This window comes from Oncorhynchus masou, unplaced genomic scaffold (assembly GCF_036934945.1).
Source record: "Oncorhynchus masou masou isolate Uvic2021 unplaced genomic scaffold, UVic_Omas_1.1 unplaced_scaffold_949, whole genome shotgun sequence".
NCBI lineage: Eukaryota > Metazoa > Chordata > Actinopteri > Salmoniformes > Salmonidae > Oncorhynchus > Oncorhynchus masou.
In genome coordinates this window covers 44,087-61,502 of record NW_027015986.1, presented here as the reverse complement: position 1 = coordinate 61,502, position 17,416 = coordinate 44,087, and the positions used below count along the sequence as shown (strand labels likewise).

Below are 17,416 nucleotides of genomic sequence, written 5' to 3'. Positions count from 1 at the left end.
TCCTTTAGTTCCTGGACCATTTTCCATGCAGCTCCAGGTGACAGAGAACACATCAATTAGGACCGAGCCAACAAGCTGATCAATGATACTGAGGAGAATTACATAGAGACAGAGAACCAACTGAGAAAACATATCAATGGTTCTGAATGACAACCAATATACATCAACACCAGACATCATGATTCATGGAAATGTACAAGATTAAAACATTGGATTGAATTTTAATTAATAACAAATCAGTTTACAGTTTAACCAGCTCAGCAGAACCAGTGAGACCAAACCCAGGATAGAGGGGCTGAGTGAATGTGGTCTGGACTCTGTGGAGGAGGGTCATTGTGTCAGAGACACTGTAGAAGGACAGAGTACCTGCCTTGTGATCCAGGTACACTCCTACTCTGGAGGACTGAGGGCCTGATACTTCAGTCTCAACATTATTGTGTATGAACCAATAACCATCACTATCGTAATATAAACTCCAGGACTTGTTATTGAGTCCAAATGCACCATCTCTCTCTGTTCTGCTGATGTCTTTATATGAGACTGCTGTAGCAACACCACCAGTCCTCTCCACCTCCCAGTAACAGCGTCCAGACAGACCCTCTCTACACAGAACCTGACACCAGTTGGTGAATCTGTCTGGATGGACAGGATATGGTTGGACTTGGCCTGTACAGGTCACCTTTCTGTTCCCTTTAGACAGAGAGAGGCGTGTGTGTGCTGTGTTTGGGTCCAGTGTGAGCTGACAGGAATCTGGGAGAAGAGCAGAGACCAACGAGGGGAGTCAGAACAATAAGTTAAGTCAGATACTGTATCTCCCCTGTCTTTGATTAGAGCACAGCAGAGATCAAATCAGAGAAATATGAGGAGTCAGATAGAGACCCAGTCTTTGATTAGATCTACTATTGCTATATATTTCTAGAGGGATTGTTAGGAGTGTCAGTAAAAAGAGACTGTTAGTTACTTCACAATAAAGAGACTCACATTGTAACAACTGTTCTCTGGTCTTGGGCTCTGGAGGCAGTACAACATCCACTATATTCACTACAGACACACAAACACATTGACAGAGAGAGGGAATGTTATCATCAGACCATATTCCACATGTATATGACTAGTAGGGAACTTTCAATGGTCTAAAGTTGATGTTCTTATTGTTTTCAACACACCTGTAGTGGAGATCTTGGTCCATTCTCCTTTAAGGAAGTCTTCTAGTTTCTCTCTCAGTTCAGACACAGTCTGACTCACATCTCCAAAGGACTGAAGAGGACGGACAACGATGCTGGGTAAGTCTGAAGATACACTGATACTGGAGAGAGACTGATACCTCTGGAGAGAGAGAGAGAGAGAGACTGATACCTCTGGAGAGAGAGAGAGAGAGAGACTGATACCTCTGGAGAGAGAGAGAGACCTCTGGAGACGGACAGAGAGAGAGAGAGAGATACCTCTGGAGAGAGAGAGAGAGAGAGAGACGGACATGAGAGAGAGGGACGGACGGACAGAGAGAGAGAGACTGACGGACCTCTGGACAGAGAGAGAGACACGGACAGAGAGAGAGAGACGGACGGACGGACAGAGAGAGAGAGAGACGGACAGAGAGAGAGAGAGACGGACAGAGAGAGAGAGGGACGGAGAGAGAGAGGGACGGACAGAGAGAGAGAGGGACGGACAGAGAGAGAGAGGGACAGAGGAGAGAGAGAGAGAGACGGACAGAGAGAGGACAGAGAGAGAGAGAGAGAGAGGGACGGACAGAGAGAGAGAGAGAGAGGGACGGACAGAGAGAGAGAGAGAGGACGGACAGAGAGAGAGGAGGGACGGACAGAGAGAGAGAGAGACTGATACAGACAGAGAGAGAGACGGACAGAGACGGAGAGAGAGAGAGACAGAGAGAGAGGGACGGACAGAGAGAGGACAGAGAGAGAGGGGACGGACAGAGAGAGAGAGAGGGGGACGGACAGAGAGAGAGAGGGACGGACAGAGACAGAGAGAGGGAGAGACGGACAGAGGAGAGAGAGACGGACAGAGAGACGACAGAGAGAGAGAGAGGACGGACAGAGAGAGAGAGAGGACGGACAGAGAGAGAGAGAGGGACGGACAGAGAGAGAGAGAGGGGACGGACAGAGAGAGAGAGGGGACGGACAGAGAGAGAGAGGGACGGACAGAGAGAGAGAGAGAGACGGACAGAGAGAGAGAGAGAGAGGACAGAGAGAGAGAGGGGACGGAGAGAGAGAGAGAGGGGACGGACAGAGAGAGAGAGGGACGGACGGAGAGAGAGAGAGAGAGGACGGACAGAGAGAGAGAGACGGACAGAGAGAGAGGGGACGGACAGAGAGAGAGGGGGACGGACAGAGAGAGAGAGAGGGACGGACAGAGAGAGAGAGAGGGACGGACAGAGAGAGAGAGGGACAGACAGAGAGAGAGGGGACGGACAGAGAGAGAGAGGGACGGACAGAGAGAGAGAGGGACGGACAGAGAGAGAGAGAGGAGGACGGACAGAGAGAGAGAGAGGGACGGACAGAGAGAGGGACGGACAGAGAGACAGAGGGGACGGACAGAGAGAGAGGGGACGGACAGAGAGAGAGAGGAGGGACGGACAGAGAGAGAGAGAGGACGGACAGACAGAGAGAGAGGGACGGACAGAGAGAGAGAGGGGACGGACAGAGAGAGAGAGGGGACGGACAGAGAGAGAGAGAGGGACGGACAGACGGACAGAGAGACAGAGAGAGAGACGGACAGAGAGAGGGACGGACAGGACAGAGAGAGAGAGAGAGAGGGACGGACAGAGAGAGAGGACAGAGAGAGAGAGAGGGACGGACAGAGAGAGGGACGGACAGAGAGAGAGGACAGAGAGAGACAGAGAGGGACGGACAGAGAGAGAGACGGACAGAGAGAGAGGGGGACAGAGAGAGAGAGGGACGGACAGAGAGAGAGGACGGACAGAGAGAGAGAGAGAGACGGACAGAGAGAGAGAGGGGACGGACAGAGAGAGAGAGGGGACGGACAGAGAGAGAGAGAGGGACAGAGAGAGAGAGGACAGAGAGAGGACAGACAGAGAGAGAGAGAGGGACGGACAGAGACAGGAGAGAGACGGACAGAGAGAGAGAGAGGGACGGAGAGAGAGAGAGAGGGACGGACAGAGAGAGAGAGGGGACGGACAGAGAGAGAGAGGGACAGACAGAGAGAGAGGGGACAGGAGAGAGAGAGAGGGGGACAGGACAGAGAGACGGACAGAGAGGAGACGGACAGACAGAGAGAGAGGGACGGACAGAGAGAGAGGGGGACGGACAGAGAGAGAGAGGGGACAGGACAGAGAGACAGAGAGGGGGACGGACAGAGAGAGAGAGACAGAGACAGAGAGAGGGGACGGACAGAGAGAGAGAGGACGGACAGAGAGAGAGGGGACGGACAGAGAGAGGGACGGACAGAGAGGACGGACAGGACAGAGAGAGAGAGGGGACAGGACAGAGACAGAGGGGACGGACAGAGAGAGAGAGAGAGGGACGGACAGAGAGAGAGAGAGGGACGGACAGAGAGAGACAGAGAGAGAGGACGGACAGAGACAGAGAGAGGGACGGACAGAGAGAGAGGGACGGACAGAGAGAGAGAGGGACGGACAGAGAGAGAGAGAGAGGGACGGACGGACAGAGACAGAGAGAGGAGGGGACGGACAGAGAGAGAGGGAGGGACGGACAGAGAGAGAGAGAGGGACGACAGAGGGACGGACAGAGAGAGAGGAGGGGACGGACAGACAGAGAGAGAGAGGGACGGACAGAGAGAGAGAGGACGGACGGACAGAGAGGGACGGGACGGACAGACAGAGAGAGGGAGGGAGGGACAGAGAGAGAGGGACGGACGGACAGAGGACGGACAGACAGACAGAGAGAGGACGGACGGACAGAGAGAGAGGGAGACGGACAGAGAGAGAGGACGGACGGACAGAGAGAGAGAGACGGACGGACAGAGAGAGAGAGGGACGGACAGAGAGAGAGAGAGGGGACGGACACAGAGAGAGAGAGACGGACGACAGAGAGAGAGAGGAGGACGGACAGAGACAGAGAGGGAGGACGGACGGACAGAGAGAGAGAGACGGACGGACAGAGAGAGAGAGAGGAGACGGACGGACAGAGAGAGACGGACAGAGAGGGGACGGACAGACAGAGAGAGGACGGACGGACAGAGAGAGAGAGGGACGGACAGAGAGAGACAGAGAGAGAGGACACGGACAGAGAGAGAGAGGGGACGGACAGAGACAGAGAGAGAGAGGGACGGACAGAGAGAGGACGGACAGAGACAGAGGACAGAGAGAGACACGGACAGAGAGAGGGGACGGACAGAGAGAGAGAGGAGAGGGAGGGACGGACAGAGAGAGAGAGGGACGGACAGAGAGAGAGAGAGGGACGGACAGAGAGAGAGAGAGAGAGGGACACGGACAGAGAGAGAGAGGGGGACGGACAGAGAGAGAGAGAGGGACGGACAGAGACAGAGAGGGACGGACAGAGAGAGAGACACGGACAGAGAGAGAGAGAGGGACACGGACAGACAGAGAGAGAGGGACGGACAGAGAGAGAGAGAGGGACGGACAGAGAGAGAGAGAGGGACGGACAGAGAGAGAGAGAGGACGGACAGAGAGAGAGAGAGGGACGGACAGAGACAGAGAGAGAGAGAGGGACGACAGACAGAGAGAGGGAGGACAGACACAGAGAGAGAGAGAGGGGACGGACAGAGAGAGAGAGAGAGGACAGGACAGAGAGAGAGAGAGGGGACGGACAGAGAGAGAGGGACGGACAGAGAGAGAGAGAGGGACGGACAGAGAGAGAGAGGGACAGACAGAGAGGGACGGACAGAGAGAGAGAGAGAGGGACAGACAGAGAGAGAGGGAGACGGACAGAGAGAGAGAGAGGGACGGACAGAGAGAGAGAGAGGACACGGACAGAGAGAGAGAGGGACGGACAGAGAGAGGGACGGACAGAGAGAGAGAGAGGGACGGACAGAGAGAGAGAGAGAGAGAGGACAGGACGGACAGAGAGAGAGGACAGACAGAGAGAGGAGAGGGACGGACAGAGAGAGAGAGAGAGAGAGAGAGAGAGGGACGGACAGAGAGAGAGAGAGGGGACGGACAGAGAGAGAGGACGGACAGACAGAGAGGGAGGACGACAGAGGGACACGAGAGAGAGAGAGAGGGACACGGACAGAGAGAGAGGGACAGACAGAGAGAGAGAGAGAGGGACGGACAGAGAGAGAGAGAGGAGGGACGGACAGAGAGAGAGGGACGGACAGAGAGAGAGAGAGAGGACGGACAGACAGAGAGAGGAGAGAGAGAGGGGACGGACAGAGAGAGAGAGAGGACAGAGAGAGGGACGGACAGAGAGAGAGAGAGAGAGAGAGGGGACGGACAGAGAGAGAGAGAGAGAGGAGGGACAGGACAGAGAGAGAGAGGACGGACAGAGAGAGAGAGAGGGGACGGACAGAGAGAGAGAGAGGGACGGACAGAGAGAGGGACGGACGGACAGAGAGAGAGACGGACAGACAGACAGAGAGAGAGAGGGACGGACAGAGAGAGAGGACGGACAGAGAGAGAGAGGACGGACAGAGAGAGAGACGGAGAGAGAGAGAGGACACGGACAGAGAGAGAGGGACGGACACAGAGAGAGAGAGGGACGGACAGAGAGAGAGAGAGGGACGGACAGAGAGAGAGAGGGACGGACGGACAGAGAGGGACGGACAGAGAGGGACGGACAGAGAGAGAGGAGGGGACGGACAGAGAGAGAGGAGAGGACAGACAGAGAGAGGGGACGGACAGGACAGAGAGAGAGAGGGACGGACAGGACAGAGAGAGAGGGGGACGGACAGAGAGAGAGAGGGACGGACAGAGAGAGAGAGGGACACGGACAGAGAGAGAGAGGGGACGGACAGAGAGAGAGAGAGAGGGACGGACAGAGACAGAGGACAGACAGAGAGAGAGGAGGGACAGGACAGACAGAGAGAGAGAGGGACGGACAGACAGAGAGAGAGGGGGACGGACAGAGAGAGAGAGAGGGACGGACAGACAGAGAGAGAGGGACGGACAGAGAGAGGGAGGACAGGACAGAGAGAGAGACAGGGACGGACAGAGAGAGAGAGAGGGACGGACAGAGAGAGAGGAGACACGGACAGACGACAGAGAGAGAGGGACGGACAGGACAGAGAGAGAGACAGAGAGAGAGGGGGACGGACAGAGAGAGAGAGAGAGGACGGACAGAGAGAGAGAGAGAGGGGACGGACAGAGAGAGAGAGAGGGACGGACAGAGAGAGAGAGAGAGAGGGACGGACAGAGAGAGACGGACAGAGGGGGACGGACAGAGAGAGAGAGGGACGGACAGAGAGAGAGGACGACGGACAGACAGAGGACGACAGAGAGAGGGGACGGACAGAGAGAGAGAGAGGGGACGGACAGACAGAGAGAGAGAGAGAGAGGACGGACAGACAGAGAGAGAGAGGGACGGACAGAGGACAGAGAGAGAGAGAGGGGACGGACAGAGAGAGAGAGAGGAGGGACGGACAGAGAGAGAGAGACAGGACAGACAGAGAGAGAGAGGGGACGGACAGAGAGAGAGAGAGAGACGGACAGAGAGAGAGAGAGGGGACGGAGAGACAGACAGAGAGAGAGAGAGGGACGGACAGAGAGAGAGAGGACACAGAGAGAGAGGGGACGGACAGAGAGAGAGAGAGAGGACGGACAGAGACAGAGAGAGAGGGACGGACAGAGAGAGAGAGAGGGACGGACAGAGAGAGAGAGAGGGGACGGACAGAGAGAGAGAGAGAGGGACGGACAGAGAGAGAGAGACAGACGGACAGAGAGAGAGAGAGGGACGGACAGAGAGAGAGGACAGAGGGAGGGACGGAGACAGAGAGGGACGGACAGAGAGAGAGAGAGGGGACGGACAGAGAGAGAGAGAGAGGGGACGGACAGAGAGAGAGAGAGGGACGGACAGACAGAGAGAGAGGGACGGACAGAGAGAGAGAGAGGGACGGACAGAGAGAGAGAGAGGGACGGACAGAGAGAGAGAGAGACGGACAGAGAGAGAGAGAGGACGGACAGAGAGAGAGAGAGAGACGGACAGAGAGAGAGAGACAGAGAGGGAGACGGACAGGACAGAGAGAGGAGGGACAGACAGAGAGAGAGGGACGGACAGGACAGAGAGAGGACAGACAGAGAGAGGGGACGGACAGGAGAGAGAGAGAGGGACGGACAGAGACAGAGAGAGAGAGGACAGACAGAGAGGGACGGACAGAGAGAGAGAGAGGGGACGGACAGAGAGAGAGAGAGAGAGGGGACGGACAGAGAGAGAGAGAGAGAGAGAGGGACGGACAGAGACAGAGAGAGAGGGGACGGACAGAGAGAGAGAGAGAGAGAGAGGGACAGGACAGACAGAGAGAGAGGGACGGACAGAGAGAGAGAGAGAGAGGGACGGACAGAGAGAGAGAGAGAGGGACGGACAGACAGAGAGAGAGGGACGGACAGAGAGAGAGAGAGGAGAGAGAGGACAGAGACAGAGAGAGAGAGACGGACAGGACAGAGAGAGAGAGAGACGGACAGAGAGAGAGAGAGGACGGACAGAGAGAGAGAGAGAGGACACGGACAGAGAGAGGGAGACGGACAGAGAGAGACGGACAGAGACAGAGAGAGAGACACGGACAGAGAGAGAGACGGACAGAGAGAGACACGGACAGAGAGAGAGAGAGACACGGACAGAGAGAGACAGACACGGACAGAGAGAGAGGACACGGACAGAGAGAGAGAGAGACGGACAGAGAGAGAGAGAGACAGACAGAGAGAGAGAGACGGACAGAGAGAGAGAGACACGGACAGAGAGAGACGGACAGAGAGAGAGAGAGAGACGGACAGAGAGGACAGACGGACAGACAGAGAGAGAGAGAGACACGGACAGAGAGAGAGAGAGAGGGACGGACAGAGACAGAGAGAGGACGGACAGAGAGAGAGAGAGGACAGACAGGACAGAGAGAGAGAGAGACAGGACAGAGAGAGAGAGAGAGGGGACAGAGAGAGAGAGGACAGAGAGAGACAGAGAGACGGAGAGAGACGGACAGAGAGAGAGAGAGGGGACGGACAGAGAGAGAGAGACAGAGAGAGAGAGAGGGACGGACAGAGAGACGGACAGAGAGAGAGAGAGACGGACAGACAGAGAGAGAGACGACAGAGAGAGAGACGGACAGAGAGAGAGAGAGGGACGGACAGAGAGAGAGAGAGGGGGACGGACAGAGAGAGAGGAGAGAGAGGACAGAGAGGGACAGAGAGAGAGGACAGAGAGAGACAGACAGAGAGAGACGGACAGAGAGAGAGAGAGGGACGACAGAGGAGGACAGAGAGGGACGGACAGACAGACAGAGAGAGGGGACGGACAGAGAGAGAGAGAGGGACGGACAGAGAGAGACGGACAGAGAGGAGGACGGACAGAGAGAGGACGGACAGAGAGAGAGGAGAGGACGGACAGAGAGAGGGAGGACAGACAGAGAGAGAGACGGACGGACAGAGAGAGAGAGAGACGGACAGAGAGAGAGGACAGGACAGAGAGAGAGAGGGACAGAGAGGGAGAGAGAGAGAGGGACGGACAGAGAGAGAGAGAGGGACGGACAGAGAGAGAGAGGGAGGGACAGACAGAGAGAGAGAGGACAGACAGAGAGAGAGAGAGGGACGGACAGAGAGAGAGAGGGACGGACAGAGAGAGAGGGACGGACAGAGAGAGAGACAGAGAGAGAGGGACGGACAGAGAGAGAGAGGGACGGACAGAGAGAGAGACGGACAGAGAGAGAGAGACGGACAGAGAGAGGGGGACGGACAGAGAGAGGACGGACAGACAGAGAGAGACGGACAGAGAGAGAGAGGGACAGGAGAGAGAGAGGGACGGACAGACAGAGAGAGGGACGGACAGGACAGAGAGGGAGACAGAGAGAGAGGGACGGACAGAGAGAGAGGGGACGGACAGAGAGAGAGGACAGAGAGAGAGGACGGACAGAGAGAGACAGACAGAGAGAGGACAGACAGAGACAGGACAGAGAGAGAGAGGAGACGGACAGACAGAGAGAGAGAGACGGACAGACAGAGAGAGAGAGGGACGGAGAGAGAGAGGGACGGACAGAGAGAGAGAGAGAGAGGGGACGGACAGAGAGAGAGAGAGACAGAGAGAGAGGGACGGACAGACAGAGAGAGGGACGGACAGACAGAGAGAGAGACGGACGGACAGAGAGAGGGAGACAGACAGACAGGGGGACGGACAGAGAGAGAGAGAGGACGGACGGACAGAGAGAGAGAGGGAGGAGAGGGACGGACAGAGAGAGAGAGGGAGGGACGGACAGAGAGAGAGAGGGAGGGAGGGACGGACAGACAGAGAGAGGGAGGGACGGACAGACAGAGAGAGGGACGGACAGAGAGAGAGAGGGGGACGGACAGAGAGAGAGACAGAGGGACGGACAGAGAGAGAGGAGAGGACAGACGGACAGAGAGAGAGAGGAGGGACGGACAGACAGACAGAGAGAGGGAGGGACGGACAGGACAGAGGGAGAGACGGACAGGAGGACAGGAGGGAGGACAGAGAGAGAGGGGGACGGACAGAGAGAGAGAGGAGGGACGGACAGACAGAGAGAGAGAGGAGGGGACGGACGGACAGAGAGAGAGAGAGGAGGACGGACAGACAGAGAGAGAGAGAGGGAGAGGAGGGACGGACAGACAGAGAGAGGAGGGACGGACAGACAGAGAGAGAGAGGGACGGACAGAGAGAGAGAGGGGACGGACAGACAGAGAGAGAGAGGGACGGACGGACAGAGAGAGAGGACGGACGGACAGAGAGAGAGAGGGAGACGGACGGACAGAGAGAGAGAGGGAGACGGACGGACAGAGAGAGAGAGGGAGACGGACGGACAGAGAGAGAGAGGGAGACGGACGGACAGAGAGAGAGAGGGACGGACAGACAGAGACAGAGAGAGACGGACGGACAGACAGAGAGAGGGAGACGGGGACGGACAGACAGAGAGGAGACGGACAGACAGAGAGAGAGACAGACGGACAGACAGAGAGAGAGGGACGGACAGAGAGAGAGGGGGACGGACAGAGAGAGAGAGGGACGGACAGAGAGAGAGGGACGGACAGAGAGAGGGACGGACAGAGAGAGAGGGACGGACAGAGAGAGAGAGAGGGACGGACAGGACAGAGAGAGAGGGACGGACAGAGAGAGGAGGGACGGACAGAGAGAGAGAGAGAGGGACGGACAGAGAGAGAGAGGGGACGGACAGAGAGAGAGAGAGGGACGGACAGAGAGAGAGAGAGGGACGGACAGAGAGAGAGAGAGGGACGGACAGAGAGAGAGAGAGGGACAGACAGACAGAGAGAGAGAGGGACAGACAGAGAGAGAGAGAGGGACAGACAGAGAGAGAGAGAGGGACGGACAGAGACAGAGAGAGAGGAGAGAGGAGAGAGAGAGGGGACGAGAGAGAGAGAGGGACGGACAGACAGAGAGAGAGAGGGGACGGACAGAGAGAGAGAGAGGGACGGACAGACAGAGAGAGGGACGGACAGACAGAGAGAGAGACGGACAGAGAGAGAGAGAGAGGGACGGACAGAGAGAGAGAGAGACGGACAGAGAGAGACAGAGACGGAGAGAGAGAGAGGGACGGACAGAGAGAGAGAGAGAGGGACGGACAGAGAGAGAGAGAGGGACGGACAGAGAGAGAGGGACGGACGGAGAGAGAGAGAGAGAGAGAGTGGGACGGACAGACACAGAGGGACGGACAGAGAGAGAGAGACAGAGTGGCACGGACAGACAGAGAGAGAGGGACGGACAGAAAGAGAGAGAGGGACGGACAGAAACAGAGAGAGGGACGGACAGAAAGAGAGAGAGGGACGGACAGAAAGAGAGAGAGGGACGGACAGAAACAGAGAGAGGGACGGACAGAAAGAGAGAGAGGGACGGACAGAAAGAGAGAGAGGGACGGACAGAAACAGAGAGAGAGGAACGGACAGAGAGAGAGAGAGGAACGGACAGAGAGAGAGAGGGAGAGGAACGGACAGAGAGAGAGAGAGAGAGAGAGGAACGGACAGAGAGAGAGAGAGAGAGAGGAACGGACAGAGAGAGAGGGACGGACAGAGAGGACAGAGAGACATTTCCCATGAAGTTAATTTCATATCACATGTAACAAGACAGTTTAGTTACCTGGAGGAAATGGATGTAATCCTCTGTGTGTGAGAGCTGCTCCAGCTCAGTGCTTCTCTTCCTCAGCTCAGCGATCTCCTGCTTCAGTTGCTCCAGGAGTCCTTCAGCTTGACTCACTTGAGCCTTCTCTTGGGCTCTGATCAGCTCCTTCACCTCAGAGCTCCTTCTCTCAATGGAGCGGATCAGCTCAGTAAAGATCTGATCACTGTCCTCCACTGCTGACTGTGCAGAGCGCTGGAGAGAGAGAGAGAGAGAGAGAGAGAGAGAGAGAGAGAGAGACAGAGAGAGAGACAGAGAGAGAGACAGAGAGAGAGACAGAGAGAGAGACAGAGAGAGAGACAGAGAGAGAGACAGAGAGAGAGACAGAGAGAGAGACAGAGAGAGAGACAGAGAGAGAGAAAGAGAGAGAAAGACAGAAACAGAGAGAGACAGAAACAGAGAGAGACAGAAACAGAGAGAGACAGAGAGACAGAGAGACAGAGAGAGAGAGAGACAGAAACAGAGAGAGACAGAGAGAGACAGAGAGAGACAGAGAGACAGAGAGAGACAGAGAGACAGAGAGAGACAGAGAGACAGACAGAGAGAGAGAGAGACAGAGAGAGAGACAGAGAGACAGACAATAGGTTTAGTAGCCTCACTCATTGAGTCAGACCTCTGCCACCCTGCTCTCCAGGTCCACCAGGCCTTGTCCTCCCTCCTGGACAGACAGGTACAGAACACCTCTTGGTATATCATATATATCTCATATCATCATTCAGAACTTTAAGCATATCTTTGGGAGGACGCCCAGCCTGTTTGACAAAGATAAACAAAGATTTTTTTCCAAATTTAAATACAACGTTAACTAGATATTATCTGTGTCATTTATAGCCTGGCACAGATAGTAAAACTACTTTAAATACAACGTTAACTAGATATTATCTGTGTCATTTATAGCCTGGCACAGATAGTAAAACTACTGTAGCGACCCGCACAGACAGCTGTGTGTTATGTGTTCGGCTAGTAGCTGGTTGTGTTGTACTTACCAGTTCCCAGTGTTCGCGGGGTCCGACATGCCAATCAACCTGCTATCTGCCAATCACAGGAATGCCTGGGATGTTCTGATGCCGGGCATCCTGGTGGTTGGCGGAGTGGCGTGGAGGGGGCGGGGCATTGGAAGTTAAGCTTCAGCCTTTGTTCTCTCTCTGACGTCTGGGCTTCACAAGAGAAGGTCCCGATTGGCTTGTGGGGTATCTTTCATTTATTTGGCGTGAGCTCAGGCCAAACAGTAGCCTGTGTAAAGTTGCTAATAAACCGTCAATTCGTAACTCGATCCTCTGTCTGGACAATTGTTCCTTTATGATCGAGTCAGGTCATTACACTACATTAAATACAACGTTAACTAGATATCATCGCCACATAACTTATGTCGAATTTAAAAGACACCGTTACCGTTAGTAACGTCTGTTACACTGTAACTTACAGGCAGCCTCACATAAAAACCTATTGGTTAACAAAGCTTTGATTATGACCAAAGTCTATAGTAGTGAAAACTCTCTCTCTCTATTCTAACTTACCACACATTCACATCACTGCCTCGACATGAATGTGTCCTGTCAGAGCCGTTTCCTGTCCGTTAACTGTTAACAGTCTCGAGCCACAGCTTAACCAATGAGCTACAAGGAGGACTGACAGTCACGAGCGGTGCAGCAGCCTCTGCAGCAGCAGCCTCCCCGGGTCCTAGTGCCCGCCCGGTAAGACGGTTAAGATGCGATGGAACGGTTGACGGAGAGAAAATAAATCACAGAGAAAATATATTGACTGATATATTGAATTGTTTAGGGAAGCTTTAGCTTTGGCTTTAATACATTCTGAAAATACTTGAAAATAAAAATAATAGTAGCCCTCCTCAGGAACAACAAAACCCTCACAGACCAACTTCTTCTTCTATGATATAATGGAGGTCCTCAAACCAACGTTAAAGGTGCATGGCGCCACCTACTGTTCTGGAGTGTGTTCAATCACGGGTTACACATCTAAATCCTCCTACCGAACTCAGAACTTCTGAGAAAATAAAAGAGTCCTACTAACTTCTAATAGACCCTCCCCCATCCCCCAAATCCCTTCCAAACTCTCCCAACCCTGTCCAACCCCAATGACACTTCAATCTTTCCCTCTCTTCAACATCCTTATAACAATATCACAACACATACAATAAATAATAAATAAATAAATACACTTCAAATAAACTTCTCTGGTTCTGAACTCTTCTCCTCACCTTCTACCTCCCTCATTCATTTCCATTTCACCTCCAGGACTCAGTCTGGGGCACGACTCACTCTGTTTGCACTTGAATTATAACATTTGAAATGTCTCTATTCTTTTGAAAATAAATGTTGTTTAATGTTTATTCATGATTGTTTATTATCTATAATGGAGGTCCTCAAATCTTATTTTAGGGATATGGAGGCGTCTCGTGTGGCCAATAGCCTGGGGAAATGCATAGCGCCAAATTCAAATAATACGCGATAAAACTCAAACTTTCATTAAATCACACATGCAGGGTACTCAATTAAAGCTACACTCGTTGTGAATCCAGCCATTATGTCAGATTTTAAAAATGCTTTTCGGCGAAAGCATGAGAAGCTATTATCTGATAGCATGCACCCCCCTGAACCACCTGAACGAGATGTAAACAAATTAATTAGCGTCGCCGGCGCTACACAAAACGCTGAAATAAAATATAAAACATGCATTACCTTTGACGAGCTTCTTTGTTGGCACTCCAATATGTCCCATAAACATCACAATTGGTCCTTTTTTTCGATTAATTCCGTCCATGTTTTCCCAAAATGTCCATTTATAAAGCCCGTTTTGATCCAGAAAAAAAACAGCTTTCCAAAACGCAACGTCATGACAAAACATTTCAAAAGTTGCTTAAAACTATGCCAAAATACTTCAAACTACTTTTGTAATCCAACTTTAGGTATTTTTAAACGTTAATAATCGATCAAATTGTTGACGGGGCGATCTGTATTCAATAACAGCAAGTCAACAATACATGCACGGTTTTCTCTCTTCCACAACATAATCCACAGTGTCACCTCTGCCTCTTCTTCGTTTCACCAATGATTAACTTCAACCCAAAGACTGGTGACATCCTGTGGAAGTTGTAGGAACTGTAAACTGGGCGCTATCTAATTTCCCTTCACAAAGACAATTCAGGGAACTGCCAGAGGGATTTTTGTTTTTCTGAACAGTTTTTCCTTGGGCTTTTGCCTGCTACATAAGTTCTGTTATAGTCACAGACATGATTGAACCAGTTTTAGAATCTTCAGAGTGTTTTCTATCCACACATACTAATCATATGCATATACTATAGTCCTGGCATGAGTAGCAGGAAGTTGAACAACAAAACCCACATGCTTTTTATCAAAAAGTAGAAATGCTGCACCCTATCCTTTAAGAGGTGTGGTCCACAAACCAACATTAAAACCCTCACAGACCAACTTCTTCTATGATATAATGGAGATCCTCAAACCAACGTTAAAGGTGCATGGCGCCACCTACTGTTCTGGAGTGTGTTCAATCACGGTTTACACCTCTAAATCCTCCAACCAAACTCAGTACTTCTGAGAAAATAAGAGAGTCCTCCTAACTTCTAATAGACCCTCCCCCATCCCCCAAATCACTTCCAAGTGTAATGTTTACTGTTAATTTCTGACTGTTTATTTCACTTTTGTTTATTGTCTATTTCACTTGCTTTGGCAATGTAAACATATATTTCCATGCCAATAAAGCCCTATGAATTTAATTCAATTGAGAGAGAGACAGTTCCATTTTAATGTATAGGGGACATGAGTCGTCATGGTTACTCATGGTTATGTGATGAGGCAGCCCAGTTGGTTACATGAACCAGTCTATTCTCTGAAAGGGGTCCAGACAGCCTGTTCCCAACAGTGAGGTCAGTGGGATTGAATAGGGGCCCCTCTCTCTCTCTCTGACTGGAGGAGAGAAGTGAAATGGTGTGTCTCCTCTGGTCAACAATACTCACCTTGAAAGACTCCACAGCCTGTTGGAGCTCCTTCAGCTCCTTCTCTCTCTCCTGGAATCTCTGCTGGACCTTCTGCTGACTCATTCCCAGCTGCCTCTGTGGAGAATCACTCTTCAATGAGCTATCAAGCTTTATTAGTCCAGTAGATCAATAGTATAGTAATGTGACATAGGACCCATAGAGAGGAAGGTCTACAATCCTGAGGAAGTCCCTTTACAATATTATATTATGTTGCTATGTGAATGATTATAGTTTTTATGGCAGGATTTCATGTATCAAGGTGTTGAGGCTGAACTTTGGACTCAAAAAACGCTATTCAGAATGATAATAGTGTTTGACTTTAGAAAATGGTGATACATTTTGAGAATCTGGGTTAACATATCTATATACACAAGGTTTGTGTTCATATTTGTTCTGCTGTGGATCCATTTCATTTGAATGATCTCATATTCAAACAGATTTAGTTCCTACTGTATTTTTAATTCTTTGTTTATCAGACAGCCACCAACAAGTTGTTCTGGTCTTACCTGTTTCTCAGTCCTCTCTGCTGCAGCTGACACTGTATCATGGCCTTTATGTTCATCCATTGTACACAGATAACAGATACACTGCTGATCGGTACGACAGTAAACCTCCAGCAGTTTGTCATGATGAGAGCAGATCTTCTCCTGTAGTTGTGCGGTGGCTTTGACCAGCTTGTGCTTCTTGAAAGCAGGAGATTCATAGTGAGATTGGAGGTGAGTCTCACAGTAAGAGGCCAGACACGCCAGACAGGACATGAGGGCTTTCTGCTTTCTGGTCCCAGTGCAGAAATCACACGCCACATCTCCAGGTCCAGCATAGCACAGAGCAGGAGGGGGAGCAGCCTGGAGTCCTGTCTTCCTCAGTTTCTCCACCAGCTCAGCCAACATGTTATTTTTCCTCAGATTAGGCCTTGGAGTGAAGGTCTCTCTGCACTGAGGACAGCTATAGACCCCTTTCAGAACATCCTGATCCCAGCAGCCCTCAATACAGCTCCTACAGTAACTGTGTCCACAGGCAGTAGTGACCGGCTCCTTCAGTAGATCCAGACAGACAGAACAACAGAACTGGTCCTGGTCCAGCAGATCTCCCTGTTGAGCCATTTGGACGGTTGTTCACTCTCACACAGACAGATGACACAGAGACTCAGATCAGTTTTGTTTTCACAGAAGTTAGTTTTGGGGAGGTGTGGACTTTCTGGTTCTGCCAGATTGGTGAGTTTAGAGGGAAGGAGAGAGGGAGGGGTTAGAGGGGGGGAGGGGTTAGAGAGAGGGAGGGGTTAGAGAGAGGGAGGGAGAGGTTAGAGGGGGAGAGGGGTTATAGAGAGGGAGGGGTTAGAGAGAGGGAGGGAGGGGTTAGAGGGAGGGAGAGAGAAAGAAATGCATGCAACGTCGAGAAGGAGACAAAGATTTTGGTTCCTAGGTTAAATTATAGTTCCTGATTAGATTTTATTTAATCCATTTTAGAAAAAGACTAATGTAACCAAAGGTGTCCAAAGGTCTCTGAATAACTTCTGAATGCCCTGTAATGCCGTCTACAGTGCCTTGCGAAATTATTCACCCCCCTTGGCATTTTTCCTATTTTGTTGCCTTACAACCTGAAATGAAAAAAGATTTTTGGAGGGTTGGTAACATTTGATTTACACAACATGCCTACCACTTTGAATGCCTACATGTCTACCACTTTGAATGCCTACATGTCTACCAATGCTTTATTTATTGTGAAACAAACAAGAAATAAGAGAAAAAAGAAAAGAAAACTGGAGCGTGCAAAACTATTCAACTCCCCAACGTCAATACTTTGTAGATCCACCTTTTGCTGCAATTACAGCTGCAAGTCCCTTGGGATATGTCTCTATGAGCTTGGCACATCGAGCCACTGGGATTTTTTCCCACGTTTCAATGCTAAACTTCTCCAGCTCCTTCAAGTTGGATGGGTTCCTGCTGGTGTACAGCAATCTTTAAGTCATACCACAATTGGATTGAGGTCTGGGCTTTGACTTGGCCATTCCAAGACATTTAAATGTGTCCTCTTAAGCCACTCGAGTGTTGCTTTAGCAGTATGCTTTGGGTCATTGTCCTGCTGGAAGGTGAACCTCCGTCCCAGTCTCAAATCTCTAGAAGACTGAAACAGGTTTGCCTCAAGAATTTCCCTGTATTTA

General features: G+C 51.8%; 1 protein-coding gene across 1 annotated transcript; it reads right to left on the bottom strand.

Moving 5' to 3' along the window:
• Window positions 1-201: 201 nt before the first annotated feature.
• LOC135538379 (tripartite motif-containing protein 16-like) lies at window positions 202-16,446 on the bottom strand. Its single transcript, XM_064964287.1, has 6 exons — window positions 15,762-16,446; window positions 15,235-15,330; window positions 11,202-11,435; window positions 1,167-1,326; window positions 982-1,041; window positions 202-750 (listed from the first exon to the last, which is right to left on the bottom strand). The coding sequence occupies exons 1-6, from the start codon at window positions 16,356-16,358 to the stop codon at window positions 242-244; spliced, it is 1,656 nt and encodes a 551-aa protein (XP_064820359.1). The 5' UTR covers window positions 16,359-16,446; the 3' UTR covers window positions 202-241.
• Window positions 16,447-17,416: the final 970 nt, after the last annotated feature.

Coding starts and splice junctions, on each gene's coding strand:
- LOC135538379 (XM_064964287.1), bottom strand. CDS start 16,358: ATGGCTCAACAGGGAGATCTGCTGGACCAGGACCAGTTCTGTTGTTCT. Junction 15,331..15,761: donor CAGAGAGGACTGAGAAACAG/GTAAGACCAGAA, acceptor GATTCTCCACAG/AGGCAGCTGGGAATGAGTCA. Junction 751..981: donor CAGAGAACAGTTGTTACAAT/GTGAGTCTCTTT, acceptor CTCTTCTCCCAG/ATTCCTGTCAGCTCACACTG.